The sequence below is a fragment of the Lutra lutra genome, chromosome 15 (genome assembly GCF_902655055.1).
Source record: "Lutra lutra chromosome 15, mLutLut1.2, whole genome shotgun sequence".
Taxonomy (NCBI): domain Eukaryota; kingdom Metazoa; phylum Chordata; class Mammalia; order Carnivora; family Mustelidae; genus Lutra; species Lutra lutra.
This window is the reverse complement of record NC_062292.1, coordinates 32,525,692-32,544,371: the sequence shown is the minus strand read 5'-3', so window position 1 is coordinate 32,544,371 and position 18,680 is coordinate 32,525,692. Positions and strand designations below refer to the sequence as shown.

At 34.2% G+C, this 18,680-nt stretch overlaps 1 protein-coding gene across 5 annotated transcripts in view; it reads left to right on the top strand.

Moving 5' to 3' along the window:
* RCOR3 (REST corepressor 3) overlaps positions 1-18,680 on the top strand; it is a 54,071-nt gene that overhangs the window by 9,508 nt on the left and 25,883 nt on the right. For 4 of the 5 annotated variants that reach the window (XM_047704034.1, XM_047704032.1, XM_047704035.1 and 1 more), the window contains exons 3-8: positions 759-836; positions 3,674-3,726; positions 5,599-5,760; positions 7,137-7,261; positions 8,024-8,102; positions 18,331-18,549. In XM_047704034.1, the coding sequence (XP_047559990.1) occupies positions 759-836; positions 3,674-3,726; positions 5,599-5,760; positions 7,137-7,261; positions 8,024-8,102; positions 18,331-18,549 (716 nt within the window). Of the gene's footprint in view, positions 1-758; positions 837-1,033; positions 1,385-3,673; positions 3,727-5,598; positions 5,761-7,136; positions 7,262-8,023; positions 8,103-18,330; positions 18,550-18,680 lie in introns of all 5 variants that reach the window. The other variant, XM_047704036.1, reaches the window with a different exon arrangement.

Genomic DNA, 18,680 nt, shown 5'->3' with positions numbered 1-18,680 from the left:
GAACCCACAGGCGTGTATTTGGCACTGGGACAGCTGTTTTGGGCTTTCATTCAGTCTCTATCTTTGATGTAATATTAATAGAGCTTGATTTTTCCGACTTTTTAGATCATAACAGGTTAGAAATAAGCAACAGTAATGTGCTTCTACGTTTGGAGGTGGACTTTGATTATTTTAAGGAGAAACAGCATTATTAACTTTTACATTTTTTGACTTTGTTTTCCTCTTACACAGAGCACATAATTTTATAAATATAAACTGTAATAAATGAAATTAACGCTCAAAAGGAACAGTTGGCAGACTCACAAGGAATAAGATTAAATAAAAAACATAAAAAGCAGATATAAGTATTTTTGAATGATGGTAGTCTTGACCCATTTAGATATGGGGCAAAAGAGAAATAACTTTCCACCTGAGGTAAAAAGTCAGAATTTTTAATGACTCGCAAATAATGTTTTAGAAGGTTAAATCAAATGTATTACCTGTCAAGAAATAGGGCTATATAGTGTACTTAAGAAAGTCTTTCTTTTTAATTTAAATGGGGTTAACTTCAGTCTTTGTGAAATTTTCTTCAATTCCATAAATGAAATACTTAGTATATTTAATGTAGAATCTGTTTTTCTTCTCTGTTTCCTTGTACTTGGTTCCTTTGTCCTCTTGCAGGTACTGTACTAAAATAGAAAAAAATTTACTTTGTTTATACTTAATTTTAAATGTACATAAAATCCATCATATTTAAAGTAATGAATTTTTTTCCCTAGGTGCTACAAAGTACACAGATAAAGACAATGGAGGAATGCTTGTGTGGTCTCCATATCACAGTATCCCAGATGCTAAATGTAAGTTTTCTGAAATTGAATGTTTATGTCAATAGGATTCTATCAACCAATTCAAAATACAACTTATATTTGTTTTGGGTCGCTTAGATTCTCATAAGAAAACAGTTTGTCTTTGTTTTGTTTTTTGATGGAGGTTGTTATATTAGAATGTTTTTCCTTTTGAAAGATAGTGGGTTGATCATTCCAATTTGTGTCAGGCCCAGGAAGACTGAAAATACCTAGGATCTGATGGCATTGCTGCTTAAATCCTCAAGCAGGGGAGGGAGTTACTATGTAGACATCTGCACAGGCTTTTCCTCAGTATATGGAGCTGTAAAGAAATGCCTTCAAACTTCAGAGAGCCCACTATCATTACCATTTTAAAGAGGAAAGGGGAAAGAACTGACTTCAGCAGCCATCAATCAGGTCATCTTTGAGCTCTCCATTTCTGGACGGAGACCTTCTGGATCACTGACCATGCACTTCTTGAATCATGGTGTGGCTTTAGACTTCAATGTGATGTAGCGGACCTGATCCTTTGCGGCACATCAGATATAGGAAACGTGCAGGTAACAAAACTAAGATCCCCACCCCTCCATTCAGTTATCTTTGAATTTGTTAATTAGACGAACAGAAAACCACTGCACAGCTATTCTCGCAGCTGTAAAATAATCTTATAAAAATATTTACGAAATCTTAGAGATGTCGCATAATGGTTTATTTAGTCCTATGAAACTTAATGATCTGTATGTCATGTGAATAGTAAGCTAAGCGTACCTCTTGATGCAATAAGAGAACTAAGAATTGAAAATTGAGTATCATGCTGCATACCTGATAATTCTTCCTATTTGACAGTTTGGGAATACCAGCAAAAGGTCTAGCTGGTAATCTAGGAATTACATGCCCTTGAGGCATTCTTAACAGAAAACACAAAATTGTACATTGGGCCTGGGACTGTATACTGAGAAACCTGAGGGAGGTTATCGGGTTTCTCTGGTTCAGTTCTTGTTATATGGCAAAGGTTTTCATTCATAAACTGAGCATCAGGGTATCACTGGCTTTTGCTGTCCTACCACTGTTTTGTGCAGTGGTGCATTTCTTAACAAGGTGGAAAACAAAATTTAGAAAGCCAGTATATCCTGATTGTGTGGTGCCCATGTAGAATATTCTAGACCAAAGATATCGGGCAGTGGGTTCAGCTCTGGCTGTGCACTGGAATCATGTGGAGGAACTTTTAAAAGACAGTGCTGATGTCTAGTGTCTATCTCAAACCAATTAAATCAGAATCTTAAGGGTTGGAGTCTGGACTTACTTTTAATTTTTTTATTTTATTCATTTATTTGTTTTTGAAGACTTTATTTTTTAGTAATCTCTGTATCCCACATGGGGCTTGAACTCGTGACTCCAAGATCAAGAGTTGCATTCTCTTTCGATCGATCCAGCTGGGTGCTCCTGAGCTTACTTTTTAAAAGCTCCCCCACTGATACTAATGCACAGCCAAGGTTGGAAACCATAGATTGACTGGTATTGTTTAGCCTTCTACTTATAGGACTGTAGGACATTTTTGTTAAATAGCATATATTTAGGCCTATCTTATGTTTAAGTGCTATGTATTTAAGTTCTAAACAAAAGACAATATTTGGATTTTCTGCAAAAGTTTACAGTCTTAGGGAACTATAATAGCATCCATCGAAAATAGTTACTATTCTAACAGCATTATTGTTATAATATCATTTTTTATATTAAATTATCTTAACATTGACTAATAGTAATAGCAAACTCATATAAAGTACCTAAAATGTACCATGTGTTATTCTAAACAGTTGATATATATTATCTCATTTATCCTAGGAAGAAGGTACTGTTTTAGAGTGAGAAAAGTAAGGTACAGAAAGGAAGAGTTAATTGCCTATAGTCAAAAAACTAGCAACAAGGCTGAGAATCAAGCCCTGGTAGACTAGCTGTTCTGGGATCAGAATTCTTAACCTCTGCTTCTCCAAATATGCCATATATATATATTAATATATTATATTATATTATTATGTATTTATTATATTATATAAATATTATATATATAATATAAATATATTTATATTAATAAATATGCCATATATTTTATATATATATATATATATGCACTTTATATATAAACTTTAAAAAAGGATCAAACAGGAGTGACTATATGGATTTCACATAAAACAGTCCTGCTCACTGAAAAGGCAGACTTCTCAGAAGTAAGGCCTTAAAATAGCTAGTACCTCATCATTGAAGCTGTGCTTATCTAAGTAATTTTTTGGCTTGATTACATATGGATGTTGAATGAAAATGGAATATTCAGATACCTTCTGTATAGCTTGCAAGAAGAGCTGAAGAAAATTTAGGGCTACCGAAGCATACTTGAACATGTCCATCCTTTGTACAGCAGTCAGAAGTGGGAAGGTAAAGGCTTTGGGCCAACTCTTACTATGAGATGGGATCTGAAGCAGCTAAATCTCTTCAAATAAAGACTGTAACAGAAAAATGAAGAAATTATCTAATATTCTACACGGTAGTTAGGTTCTATTGACTATGTACAGACTGTTCTTTTTTGTATACAAAAATAGTTAAATGGCATTGAATTTAATAAGTATGTGCTATATAATCTTAGAAATAAATCATACTAAGTAAAATTTTAAATCAAGTAAGCCTCTGATCCTGTTTATAGAAGTAGAAGTCTTTTTTTGTAACATTTCATGGAAAATGACTTTTCCCTGGAAAAGCCCTGGAATATAATATTTTTATTTTGCTTTGTTTAAAAAAAAAAAAAAAGACCTGCACACCTGAAGTAAATATAGTTATATAACATTGTTTCATTGCAGTGGATGAATATATTGCAATTGCAAAGGAGAAACATGGCTACAATGTGGAACAGGTATGTAGAGAAACATTTTAGTATTAAAGCTTGCCTCAGTACTTAACAAATCCAAAGAACATCTGGTTGGTTCTATCCTAAGAAATTGCAGTTCCACCAATTTTATAGATACTGTAAGAGGCCTAGTAAAGTCTGACCTTTTAAACTTAGGGATTTTGCTTTTATTGTAAACATTGTTCATCTCAAGGGCTTGAATATTTTTCTCTCAAGACCTCTGTTTCTTATTCTGCTATGCGTTCTAAAAGTATCTCAAAGCCTTTAGATTATTCTGGCAAATGCTAACCAAAAAGGGATTTTTTTTTTTTTTTTTGAGTACAGGTAATTCTGATGTTTTTTTTAAATTTTATTTATTTATTTGACAGAGAGAGAGAGAGAGATCACAAGTAGGCAGGGAGGCAGGCAGAGGGAAAGAGGGAAGCAGGCTCCTTGCTGAGCAGAGAGCCCGATGCTGGACTCCATCCCAGAATCCATAGACCATGACCTGAGCCAAAGGCAGAAGCTTAACCCACTGAGCCACCCAGGCACCCCAGTTCTCTCTGATCTTTTAATCTGAAAGACCTATAAGTTAAACTTTTTATTTAGTATTTAAGACTTCTCAATTTTGAATGAAATAATTTATGAAGGGCTTTTCTCAAATTTAATTTTTAATTCTTTAATTTACTTGGGGGGGGGTTTTTTTTTTTTTAGATAATTTTAAAAGATCTATTTGGAGCATATGATTCATTATCCCTTGTAAGGGAATGAAGAACATGAAAAAATAAAAATGAAATATAGATTCTTAAATCTGTTTTCAACTAATTATTAGATCAACCTTTATCAGAAGTAATAGTAAAATGAATTATCTGTAATTTGCACTATTAAGAGCTAATTTTATAGTCATTACCATGGCTAAATAATACAAAGTCATTGCTAGAAATTGAGATGTTTATCTAAACATAGTTAATTTTTTTGTGAATTTTGAAGCCTTTGATTTTTTTGTTTTTAATTTTTGGCTTTCTGTTTAATATTTGTTTGAGACATTAATCCTTTAAAATGTGACTGCACATATGTTTATTTTCATGTTCATTTTAAAGGAGTTTTACTGAAGTACAGAAATTAATTTTAAAATGCATTATTTGAAAAGTTGCTAAATCTCTTCTTAAAAATGAAATTTGGTACTTGGTACCTTATCGGAAAGATAAAGACCTACAACTTAACAATAGAAGGGAAGGTTATGGAAGGTTAGAAATTACCCATTTTGGGTTTTACTATGATTTGGTAATAAAGTCATTGAAGTTATCAATATGCCTCATAATGATTCTTTCTATGCATTATGATAATAAAGAAATATATGTGGTAAATATTATTAAGATTGAATTGAGGTTAAAAAAAAAAGATTGCATTGAGGTACTCCTTGGAACTATTCAGCCCATGGTACTTCTAAAAGGTTAAAACAAATATTTCTCTACTACGTTTCAACTGAGCGCTTCTAGTTTAACATTATGATTGATAGTTTTCTTCAAATATTTACTGGATATTTTTCCTTTTAGCATGTTTTCTCTACACATTGACAAATGAGTAAATATGGGTCAGTCTTAATACGAGTCAACAAACCTGCTTTAGTAATTATAGTCACTCTCCTCAGTTCACTGTTTTTCCTAGATTATGCAGCAAATGTGGTATGTAGGAACATTCACTGTTCTGAGGCCCTGATTTAAAAGAGATAAATAAATGAAGTCTACCTGGGCATCCCTGATTAAAAGTTCTAAACTGTGAGTGTATCTTCAGTTGAAGTCATGGGTTTAAGATTTTAACCTAATTTGTGTTTAACTCTCTTAAGTGTGATGGAACATAAGTCCATTAAAACCAAAGGGGAATGATTTCTCTTCAAAGGCTCTTGGCATGTTGTTCTGGCATAAACATAACATTGAGAAGTCCCTTGCTGATCTCCCTAATTTCACTCCCTTTCCGGATGAGTGGACAGTGGAAGATAAAGTCCTGTTTGAACAAGCCTTTAGTTTTCATGGGAAGAGCTTTCACAGGATTCAGCAAATGGTATGGTAATTTTAGTTTTACTGTAATTTGTGCCTGAAAGATTTGCTATTATTAAACACTTCCCAATTCTTAAAAACAAAAAAGTTTTCAGTCTAATTTTAATGTTTAAAAGTATTTGATACTTCAGATACCTATATATTTGTATATACCCTATTTTTGATAACCACTCAACTGCATGACAGTTATGTACTATTTCATCCTAAATTTTTGTAATGATTTAAATATATGTGTATTAAATGTGGTTCTAGGAAAAAAATCACAATTTCATTTTTATTTTAAATGTTTTCATTTTTTAACATTAGGGTTTTCTAATATATTCTTTTGGATATGAAAATCAATTTTAAAAAATTCTGTATTTCAGTATTATACAGGCACTATTGTTTTTAAGGAGAAAAACTCTTTATTTCTAGTTTTTAAATTTTTAGTATTGTGTCAAAAGAATATAAACCTGAGAAGTTGCTGCATTAGAATCTCTTAACCTGAATGGATGAAAATTAGATAATATATGCAAATATATCTAAGTATTGAAGAGAGCCTTATTGATTGGGCGTATGTGTCCTTGTTTGCCAGTATGACAAATCAGTGCATGATGATTAGTCATTTTAATACCCAGAGACTTTATTTGGTAGCTACAGTCTGATTTTATTATTTATCATCTTAAAACCTAGAGTTAAGACAATAATTTAAAAAATTCATTGTTGAAAATTGAACAGCTTTTCTTGAAAACATGATGCTAAGTGAAAGAAGCCAGGCATAAAAGGTCATATAGTATATGAGCCCATTTATATGAAATGTCCAGAATAGACAAATCCATAGAAATAGAAAGTAGATTACTTGTTGCCAGAGACTGGGGTAAGGGAAGACCAGGGGATGACTACTAATGTTTCTTTTTGAACTTATGAAAATGTCTGGAATTACATAGTGATGTTTGCATAACTTAGTGAATATGCTAGAAACCACTGAATTGTACATTTTAACTTGATAAATTTTGAGGCATGTTAATTATGTATTAGTTTTAAAATTTCAACTTACAGAGGTGAGAAGAGAAGAGTAACTCCTTAAGAAAAACAAATACCGAAAGCTAATGTTGTGCTGGGAACATCTGGGTGCATTGTTCACCATGTTTGTTATACTCTTGTCTCCCCTTTCTTCTTGGAACAAATAGGAATATTCAGAAATGTCGATGACATAGGTGTGGTGGGTTATTATGACTATAACAGTACTTTTTAGTTCTATAATTCATAAATATACCCATGAAAATATTTTTCATCTATGCCTTTAAGTATCAAAGAATAGTATCAGAAGTATTATTTATTCTGTTAATCAGAATTTGTGAATTAAATTTGCTGATATTAACATGACTTTTTTTTTTCAAGCTTCCAGATAAGACAATTGCTAGCCTTGTAAAATATTACTATTCCTGGAAAAAAACTCGATCCAGGACAAGCTTGATGGATCGCCAGGCTCGTAAACTAGCCAATAGACATAATCAGGGTGACAGGTAGGTTGGATGCCTTTATATAGTTACATTGTTAGGACACTTATTGAATTGTTTACACTTCCTAAGGCAGAAAAATTATCACAACACATTGTAAATGTAAATGTAATGTAACCTTTCATTCAAGATGTTTTGTCTCTGGCAGGAAGAGTTGAGTGATCAGAAATCTTAATAGTAAGGACTTTTCTTTAACTGTTTATTGTAGCCAGCAGACAACTGTGTTGTATGTGAGCTGTGTTTAACTCTACTTGCAAGAGCTTCCTTTTAGTACTTATATATTCAAGTACATATATTTAGAATACATTAAGAAACACTCTCTAGAATATGCTCTTTCCATAATTGCCTGAGCACAATTACCTGACTAACTGAAGTCCGCATTATTGTAGCTGCATGTTTCTGGTGTTATAAAACCATTCTGCTTACTGGTGTTTATCTTTATCCTCCAACTGGAGAGATGAAATAATCAGTACTATATCAAATTAATATATGTGTTCTCTTTTCCAAATGGTATTCTTTCTAAATATCTATCCTATTGGTCTCTGTTTTTTAGGTATACATGTTTGCTAACATATTCTATATACCCAAAAATATAAATGTTTCTAAACACTACAGCAGTCTAAATTATAGGAGGTAATCTTCCCAAGGACACTCTTGTTTTTTTGGAAAATGTCTAGTGAAATTATTAGCAAGGTATATTGCAATTTGATAAACCCCCAGAATAGAATAAAAAGGGAATTAAGTTTACTAATCTTTGTTTCTTCTCAGTGATGATGATGTGGAAGAAACACACCCAATGGATGGAAATGATAGTGATTATGATCCAAAAAAAGAAGCCAAGAAAGAGGTAATGGTGATCATTAGAGTGCTTGTAATTGTTCTACAAATCCATGCAAAGAAGAATGAACTATACTTCATGTTAAGAAAAACATTTTTATATCATAATGTAGGAAGTAGTAATTTTCGATGTTAGAGGGTTTTGGAAAAATATCTAGAACTAGCAGTTAGCCAGTAGTTTAAATAATTATTGGGTTATCTCATCCACTCAGAAGTATAAAAGCCCTGTCACAATTGCTAGTCCTTAATCCAGTGAAAAGAAATAAAACACCCTCAGATGATATAGTATGATATAATAGAGTATAAAATTAAGCTTTCTGGTTTTGTTACCAGTTTTTGTTAAAAACACTTGTTTTGGTCCATATTTTAGCAAATTAGAAATTAGATCTCCCTCAACTTACGATGAGGTTACATACCAGTAAACTCATCATAAAGTGAAAATATTGCAAGTCAGAAATGTACTTAATATACCTAATCTAGCAAACATCATCACTTAGCCTAGCCTACCTTAAACATGCTCATAACATTCATTAGCCTATAGTTGGGCAAAATGATCTAACACAGAGCCTGCTTTATAATAAAGTGTTGACTATTTCATATAGTTGAATACTATACTGAAAGTGAAACACAGAATGATTGTAAATATTCACAGTGGTTATCAGTGTATCGGTTGTTTTCGTATCCACTTGGCTGACTGGGAGCTGCAGCTCACTGCCACCACCTAGCATTATGAAAGAGCATTTTACTGCATATTGCTAGCTTGGAATAAGAAGAAAATTCAAAGTACAGTTTCTGTTGAGTGCCTGTGACTTTCACACCATCATAAAGTTGAAAAATTGTAACCAGAACCATTATAAGTTGGTGATGATCTGTAGTAGTGGTAGTAGTAGTGGTAATAGAAACAAAGGAAGAGATGGAAGAATCCCCAACTAGAAAAGCACTCCTGTTCCTCTAAATGATGATGATGATGATTTACAATCACTAGGAAAGGGGCGCCTGGGTGGCTCAGTGGGTTAAAGCCTCTGCCTTCTGCTCAGGTCATGATCCCAGGGTCCTGGGATCGAGCCCCGCATTGGGCTTTCTGCTCCAAGGAGAGCCTGCTTCCTCCTCTCTCTCTGCCTACCTCTCTGCCTACTTGTGATCTCTGTCTGTCAAATAAATAAATAAAATCTTAAAAAAAAAATCACTAGGAAAAGGCTAAATTGATATACCGACTCATTTATATAGGCAAGGATTTACATAATTGTGAAAAATAGATCAAATATTGAAGGGTAAAGTCTTGTGAGGTATAGATATCTGTGACATAGTGAAGATTGAAATTGGGAGACAATTACCTTCATCCTATTTAATGACCACCATTCCTCAATGCCATTGGCCCATCCTGGACCTTGTCATCATCTTAAACTCTTTTATTAAGTGACATTTTAAAGATCCTACTCTTACCTCAATTTGTTATTTTACAAATTTTCCTACTACTGCTAAATGTTCTCAAATTACTTGATTCCTTCATTTTTTCCCAAGTCTGCCTTGTTTCTCTGAGCCATAGACCTAGTGATCAACTACTTAAATTGCTGTATTCCCCATATCTCTCTTATATCCCTTATTAAGTCCCCATTTCCCTATCCTCTGCTATACCTTCCCTAACCCTATGAACCCACAATGCTGGGTCTGTTGCTATTCTTGGTCTGAGAGGCACAGCAGGAGAAAATGGCATAATCATATAAATTGTTGCTACTTAGATAAAATGGCTTTGATCTTAGTGCAGTCCTTACGTCTCTCAGTGTTTAACTTCTGAGCCTCGGTGTTTTCCCTCGGTAAAATGAAAATAGTAGGATTATTTGGGAATCAAAGAGGTAATATATACAGAAGCACTTCTTAGAGTACCCAGTACATAATAAATCTTGAGTAAAAGGTACTATTGTTTTATTCATTATTTGAGCAGGTATTCTGAACTTGCATCCCTTTCTATACATCACCTACCATCTCTCCACTCTTCTGCAAAAACTTGCCTGATAATTTCACAGAGAAAATATCAAGTAGGAAGTCCCTTAAATTCCAGCCCTTCTCCCTGACCTCTGTGCTACTTTACTACCCTTATCATCTGAGCATGTTTATACTTAGTACATTAAAATTACTGTATTTTGCCCACTAGGCTATACACTTTTTGAAGTCAGAGACTGAGTTACATTGTACATCTTGTATCTCCCAGCACTTTACATAGTACTCCTTGTCCACCTCCTTACCAATATTTGATATGATCAGACTTTTAAAAATCTTACAGATTTATTTTTTTTTTAAAGATTTTATTTGACAGAGATCACAAGTAGGCAGAGAGGCAGGCGGGGGTGTGGGGGAAGTAGGCTCCCTGCTGAGCAGAGAGCCCAATGTGGGGCTCAATCCCAGGACCCTGGGATCATGACCTGAACCGAAGACAGAGGCTTTAACCTACTGAGCCACCCAGGTGCCCCTTACAGATCTATTAATAGAAATGATACTCAGAAACATTTACTGAATAAAGTCTGCCTGAATGCCTCTCTGTCATAGTAACAAAGGTCCCTTCTCTTGTTTGATCCTATCTGTCCCTTCATGTCAGGACTAGGACTTTCCCATCAGTTATCCCTCTCTAATGCCGTATTTTCAACCTTTTCATTGCAGCTCAAATTATGCTCACATCTTCTGTGTAAAAGCGTAACTATCTCTCTACCAGTCTAGAAAAAACTCTACTCCTTCCTACTACTTCACTTTGGACTTTGCGTCCGTCAGGCTTCTGTCTTTTCACTTCACTGAAACAGCTGAGAGATGTCAACCTAACTGCCACATCCAGTGATTCATTGTATTCTGCTGGAGCTTTCTGTATCATTTCAAGTTACTGACCCCTCCCTTTTCCCTGAAAATCTCTTCTTTGACTTTTGTAACACGATTCTGTGATTCTTCCCCCCGCCCCCGCCCAGTGGCCCATTTTATTTTTCAGATTTTATTTAAATTCTAGTTGCTAAAATATAGTACAGTATTGGCGGTTCTGTGATTCTTGCCTACTTTTTAATTTTTTAAAAATTTTTAATAGATTTTATTTATTTGAGAGAGAGAGAAAAAAAAGGTAGTGTGAGGGGCAGAGGCAGAAGCAGACTCCCCACTGAACAGGGAGCCCAATGTGGGATCTGGGGCTCAATCCAGGGCTCTAGAATCATGACCTGAGCTGAAGGCAGACACTTAACTGGCTGAGCCACCCAGGTGCCCTTTGTCTACCTTTTTAACTGTTGTGTCTCAATCTTAATAACTTTTTTCTTTGTTATTATTTTATACTATACTATTTTATACTTTCTTAATTCTGTTCGTTTTATTGTTGTTTTTAATTTTTTCTCTCAAATAACTGTAAATTTTGTCCTTTATGTTTTATACAACTGCCTTACATCTCTTCTCTGAATTACTGGAATTTTCTGTCTTCCATCCTGGTCTCCACATTCTCCACACCACTCTGTTCCAGTCTGTTCTTTAACCCTGTTGCCAAAGCAATCTTTCTAAAATCGAGTTTACTGCTTGCAACCCTCCCATGGCTTTGTCTGTAGGATTAGGATAAAACACAAAGCTCTCTAGTGAGGCATTCCCCACCCCACCCCACGTATTTCAGATTACTAACAGTGTTTTAGAAAAGTCGTTTAGTTTCCTGGCTTTTGTCCTGTGGTTATGATGGTTCTTTTTTTCTGGGATTCTCTTTATTCACAAATCTGCCTAGGAAATTCCTCATAACTCTGTTAAGATGTAACTTCTTTATGAATTCTCTCCTATGCTTTATCTTGAATTGACACCACCTCCTTATTTTTCTTTAAATCTATTGAAATACTCGTTGGGGTGCCCTATTTCACCTGTCTATCCATTTGTGGTAAGCCTTTGAAGAGCAAGAATCCTATCTGAAGAACCTGAAACATAGTAAGCATTCTGTCAGATTTACTATAATGAATGCGAATACACATTATAAGCTTTTTGTTTACTGTACAAATGTAAGAGATTAGGGACTTGAGTTATCTAGAGAACTTATGTATGTGTAATACTGTTCTGTCCAGCTATGCGAGATGATCTATATGCATTTGTCCTTTTGTTTGACTGTGATCTCATACTATTAGCATAAGGAAAGTATAAGTTAAACAATGTCAAAAGGAGGGTGACTGGGTGGCTTAGTAGGTTAAGTGTCTGCCTTTAGCTCAGGTCATGATTCCAGGGTCCTGGGATCCAGCCCCCATGGTGGCAGGCTCCCAGTTCTACAGGGAGTCTGCTTCTCCCTTTGCCCTTCCCTGCTGCTTGTGCTCTCTCTTTCTTTCTCTCAAAGAAATGAATAAAATCTTGAAAAAAAATGTTAACAGGAATCCTCCAGATCGTGGTCCAGGGCAGGTAATGTACTGTCAGCAGCTTCATTCATTCCTCTGTTCTTTCACAAATCTTAGGGACACAGGAAGGAGTGATACTATATTATTGCCTTTAACACAGATCTGCATACCTGCTTCTGCATGTTATTGACACATTATGTAGAATTTTAATGAACTTTTAAAAATTGTGAACTATATAGTATCATAGAATATGCAGAGTTTAAAGAAGAATAAAACAGCTAGCATCTCCTCACTGAGCTTAAGAAACAGAAGTCCTGTGTGTGTGTGTTTCCTTAATTGTACCCCTCTCCCTTCTCTCCAGAGAGAACCTCTATCCTAAAAAGGGAACCCTATCCTGAACTCTATCAATTACTTACTTTTTTTTTGTAGTTTTATCACACGTGTGTATCTCTGACCAACCGTAATTGAGTTTTGTCCATTTCAAACTTTATATAAATGGAATCATATTATATATGTTTTTCAGCTACTCACATTTTGTTGTTGTTGTCTAGCATCTTTTTGCAGTTCATTTTCATCACTATACTATGGTGTTCCATTGTATGCGTACGCCACAACTTATTTGTTTCTTATCAAGGGACATCATTTCCAGTTTATTATTATCATACACAATACTGATGAGAATATATCCTGAATACACATACATAAGAATTCCTTTGGAATAGTGCTTCTTAGGTTTAGTAGGTTTTGTATTGCCCCCATGAGGGGCATTTAGAATTATGGAGGGGTTTTTCATTATTATAGTGGCATGGTAGGAAAGGCATGCCAACTCTCCTGAAATGCACAGCACATTAGGGATTGCGCCACCAGTGACTTATTGAGTAAATACTACCCTTGGAGTGTTTGGAATGGAATTACTCTAGGGTATTAACCATGTTCATATTTGCTATTACCTAGTAAAGTTGACCCTTGAACAACACAGGTTTGAACTGCGTGTGTCTGCTTTCATACAGATGTTTTCAATATGTACAATACTGTAGATTTATTTTCTTTTCCTTAAGATTTTCTTCATAACATTTTCCTTTTTCTAGCTAAGTTTATTTTAAGAATATGGTATATAATATATATAACAAAAGGTGTGTTGATCCATTGTGTTGTCAGTAAGCCTTCTGGTCAATAGTAGGCTATTAGTAATTAAGTTTTTGAGGAGTCACAGGTTATACAGAGTTTTGATTGCAGGGAAGGTCAGTGCCCCCATCCCCCACGTTGTTCAAGTGTCAGTTGGGCCATGAGAGTACTTATAATCCACTTCCTTGCCAATACTTGATATAATCAGACTTTTAAAATGTTATAAATCTAGTAGTATGAAATGGTATCATTGTGTTCTCAGTTTCATCAGATTACTAATGAGGCTGAATATTTTTCCATCTGTTTATTGTCTATTATTCTGTCTTTTTAAAGAAAAATCCTATTTTTGTTTGTTTGCTTATTTTTTACCTCCTTTCCTATGGGGTTGTTTTTGTCTTTTTCTTAAAGACAGAATGTATAAAAGTTCATTTTCTTATTGAGTTCCTTATGCATTCTGGCTACTGATCTCTTAGTTAAATGTGTTGCATAGCTTTTAGCAGTTTGTAGCTTTTTACTCTCTTTACATGCTTTTGATGAACAGCTATTACATCAGAAGCATGTACAGATTCAATTTGTGTTCTTTTATATTTTCAAACTTAAGCTTTAAGTTTTGCTTTTTACATTTAAGTCCTTGATCTGTCAGTAGTTAAGGTTGGTTCATGTGAGGTAGAAATCCATTTTTACTTGTGTTTCCTAATACAGAAGTGAGTTCCTCTCTTTCAGCTGGTCTGCAGTGACAGCTTTATCATATATGAGGTTTTTATATATGCATGACTATCTATTCTGCTCCTCTTGTCAGTCCTACAAGATCTTAATTGCTGTAGCTTTATGATAAGTATTGATGGCTGTTAGGGTATAAGTCCCACTGCTTGGTGGTGTTTTTTAAGGAGTAAGGAGTTGGCTATTCTTGGACCTTTGCTCTTAAAGCTTATCCATTCCTAGAAAAGCCCTAATAAATACTCCATTGACATATAGGGAGAAAAGAAAACTTTGTGTAATTTATTTGTAGATCGCATTTCCTATGAAGAGATTTATGTTTTCTGAAATTACAGTTTTATTTCTTTTTAATTCTTACATGCCTTTTATTTCTTCCCTTACTGAACTAGATTCACCTTTATAATGTTGAAAAGAAGTTAGGATAACAAATATTTTTACCTTATTCCTAATTTTAGAATGGTTTTTATGTTTCAGTATCAACTAGAATATAATTGAAAGTTTTCAACGCAGTTACATGAGTGGTAGTTAATATGCTAGCTGCCATCTGGCATTCCTCTCTAACCTGGTGGTCTGTTAGTAATCTGGCTTCTTACCATGGGTTGGTTTTCTCCAAAGCATTCATTCCAAAAGCACTAAGTGGAAACCACCCAGCCTCTGCTAGCCTAGCCTTGGAAGTTATTCAACATCACTTCTGTTGCATTCTGTGGGTTCTGTGAGTTACTAGAGTTGATCCAGAGTCAAGGGGGAGAAATATAGATCCCACTTCTCAACGGCTGGAATGTTGAGGATTTTGATGACATATTTTGAAACCTCAAGCCTAGAATACAAAATTTTCACAAATGTTTTTCCATGTGTGTTTGAGAAGAAAATAATACTCTTTTAGTTACAGGATTCTGTGTCTATTAATTGTGTCTAGTCAGTTCTGTGCTTGAAATCTGTGTTCTCTTACTGCTTGCCTTGCTGGTGTGGTTTTTGTTACCTGCTTATCTGGTCATTAATTGAGAGGTTGACGCTCTTTATATTTCAAAGCTGTTGTTATTAGAAGCATAGAATAGAAGTCCAGAGTTGTTTTATTTTGCTACTGAATTGAACTTTTTATCAGTATGTGTCTCTAGAAGAATCCATTTCAAACCCAGGTTTCAAAAATTTTTACGTATTTTGTAACGTCTTCTGTCTGATATAACTCTGCCATCTTTCTTTGATTTATTATTTGCCTGGTTTATCTTAATTATTTTCTTTCAATATTTCTATGTCCTCCCAATTTAAGTGTGTCTCTTTCTGAGGAAAATACTGGTAGGATTTTATAATCTATCTGGAGAGTCTAGGCCCTGTGTATCTGTGTATATTTTTGTTCTTTCTCATTTTTACCTTTTATTTGACTTGCCTTTTCTACTTTTCTCCTCCTTCATAGCTTGCTCTTTTTTTTTTTTCCTTGCATTAAGACTCAGTCAGCTCCGGTTCTACTTTTTTATTCTCTGCTAGTTTGGGTTGTTATAGAAATATATTTCTATTCTTATTGTATACCCTGGAAATTTTTCCTGCATATTTAACTTAAAGTCTAATATTGTTTTTTTTAAATGACTTCATGATTAATATTGGCCCTTAAAATGCTTTGACTTCAGTCACTGCCCTCCTGATATATATGCAATTTTTATCCCATTTTAGTTACACCTTATATTTTAAAATCTCTCAAATATAGAGTCAGTGTTTATTTGTATTTACATACATGTTTAAAATTTACTCATTATTCTTTCTTGAATATTATACCTTTCTTCAAAAATCATTTCCCTTTTCCTGAAATATATCTTATACAGGTTAATTTAGTGAGAGTCTGTTACTTATAAATAGTTTTGGTGTCTATTTCATTTGAAGATAATATTCTACTACTTCTGTAATTGGTCATTCCTGCAGAAAAGTCTGCTGCCAGTCTAATTATCATTCCTTTGGAGGTAATTTGTGTTTTTCTTTTTCTCTGCTTTTATGGTCTCTTCTTTGTCTTTAGTGGTGTTTCACCTTAAAATATCTGACTGGGTTTTTTGTTTTGTTTTGTTCTGTTTTTTTTTTTTTTTTTTTTTTTTTTTGTAAATTTGTTTTGGATTCATCATAATTCTTGAGTCCTATGTCTTAAGTTCTGTAAAATTCTCATTTGTTGCCTCTTTGAATATTGTCTTCCTCATTCTCTCTATTCTTTCTTTTGGGAATCCTTTTAGAAATCTAATGAAGTTTCACGTCTCTTAACCACTCATTTTCCATTGTTTTTGTCTTTCCATATTTTTGCCCTGCATTGTGGTAATTTTTATCATATGTACATTCTAAGTCACTATTGTTCTTTTCAGTTCTGTCTAATCTGCTAAGTAATCCATCCACTGAGTTAATCTTACTTATAATATTTTTTAATTTCTAGATGTTCTATTCGGTTCTTTTGCATATCTGCTTAGTCAGTTCTGATAGACTATTAAAAGAATATTCCATATATTCAATTTATCTCTTTATGCACATGTAACACATTTATTGTAGTCCCTTTATCCAGTAACTCTAATATCTGCAGTCATTGCAGATCTAATTCTATAGTTTGCTTCTGCCATCTCTCACTCATGGAGCTTATTTAGCAGTGTGTGGTTGGGAAATCATTTTCTTTGGAACATACTTGTTGAACATTTTTGAGACGGGGTTTAAAATGGATTCTTCTAGAGACACTTTGCATTTGCTTTTGCTAAGTGTCTGAAGATCTTACTAACCTGAGACACTTTAAATTTCTGATTTGGGATTTTTCAGGCCAGACAATTCATATGAATTTAGTACCCAAACCAGCTTTAGTGTAGGCCTGTGATTAGGGATTCTCAGGGATGACTTTTTGGGTATCTTTACTTTTCATTCAGCTAAGGATGAGGTAGGCATGTTTTTCTTTGATTATCCTCTTCCTCAACAAGACAGGAGTGTTTTTTTTTTTCCTGCTTCACACAATGATGGGTTTCCCTTGCAGGGGTCTCGCTTTATCTCCTGTGACTTAAACCTGTTGTCCATTGAAGCCTGGGCCTTAGGCATATGCCAGCTCCTTCATACTCACTTATACCCTTAGATTGTGGCTTTCTCATTATTTCTGGTCTCTGAGGAATTTTCTCACTTCCCTGCCACCTCAGAATTAAATTTTTAAAGATATTTAAAAAAAAAATACTTGGTCCAGCAATTTTAGAAGTACTACACTGGGAGGAATTTCCTTGAACATCAAATTTGCCATGTGTTGCTTTGAGTTAGTTGTTAAGCAGTGAAGTGGATTATGTTTCATTATACAGTTGTTTTTATGACTTTTACTTAGAGTTCCTTTTCTAAAGAATTGGAACATTAAATCTCATCAGTTGAAATTAGGTTGGCCTTCAACCTAATGGGCACTGTTTCAAATGGATTCCTGTCTCAGAAGGACAGAATAACATCGTATTTCTATATCACAGTTTAAGAATATTATAAGTAATAATGAAATCCTACTTAAGAGTTCATGGTCCTTATTATTCTAACTGTCCTAACTTCTTTCAAAATACAAATTCACATTCCATTTTATTCACAGATAAATAGATTCAGAGTTTAGAAATGTCAAGATTAAGATAATTCTGTGTCCTTTTTAATCTTCAGAGGCATAGTTCTCTTTCAGCAACTTTGAAGTGAGAATGAAGTGTTATCTGCCACTTGTCATAATTCTAATTGGCCCCTTTTTAATTTTCCTAAAAAGCTCTGCACTTCATAAGTTAACAGCTTTTCTGTTTTATAAGCCCTTTAATGCTGAGGGAAAATATATTCTATCTTGAAGCAAACAAGAATAGTTTAGAGTCTAATTTTTTCATTTGTTTGTAGTCCTCTGGGCTAGAAACCAAACATTTTATTGAGTGGATATATCAAGGATACATTATGTTGTCTATCCCCCAGTTGGTGAGTGCTGTGTTTGTTTCTCTGTGTGTGTGTATTTCTACATAATGTAATTGGTTAGAAGTATTTTTTAGGTGTACTTAGTGTAGCAGATACTTCCAGTAATAGGCTTTAGTTTATACATAATGACCTATTATTCTGTCTTTATTCTTCTAGGGTAATACTGAGCAACCTGTCCAAACCAGCAAGATTGGACTTGGAAGGAGAGAGTATCAGAGTTTACAACACCGCCATCATTCTCAGCGTTCTAAGTGCCGTCCCCCTAAGGGCATGTATTTAACCCAGGAAGATGTGGTAGCTGTTTCCTGTAGTCCCAATGCAGCCAACACCATCCTGCGGCAACTGGACATGGAGCTGATCTCTTTAAAGCGTCAGGTAGTCTATAAAAATCATATTTTTAATAATTCTGTCTATTCTGTTCATACATTTCAGTAATCTAAGTTTTCTATGGATTTTCTCAGCTACCCACTTACATGAGCTCCACTCTTTAAAATTTACTTTGTTTC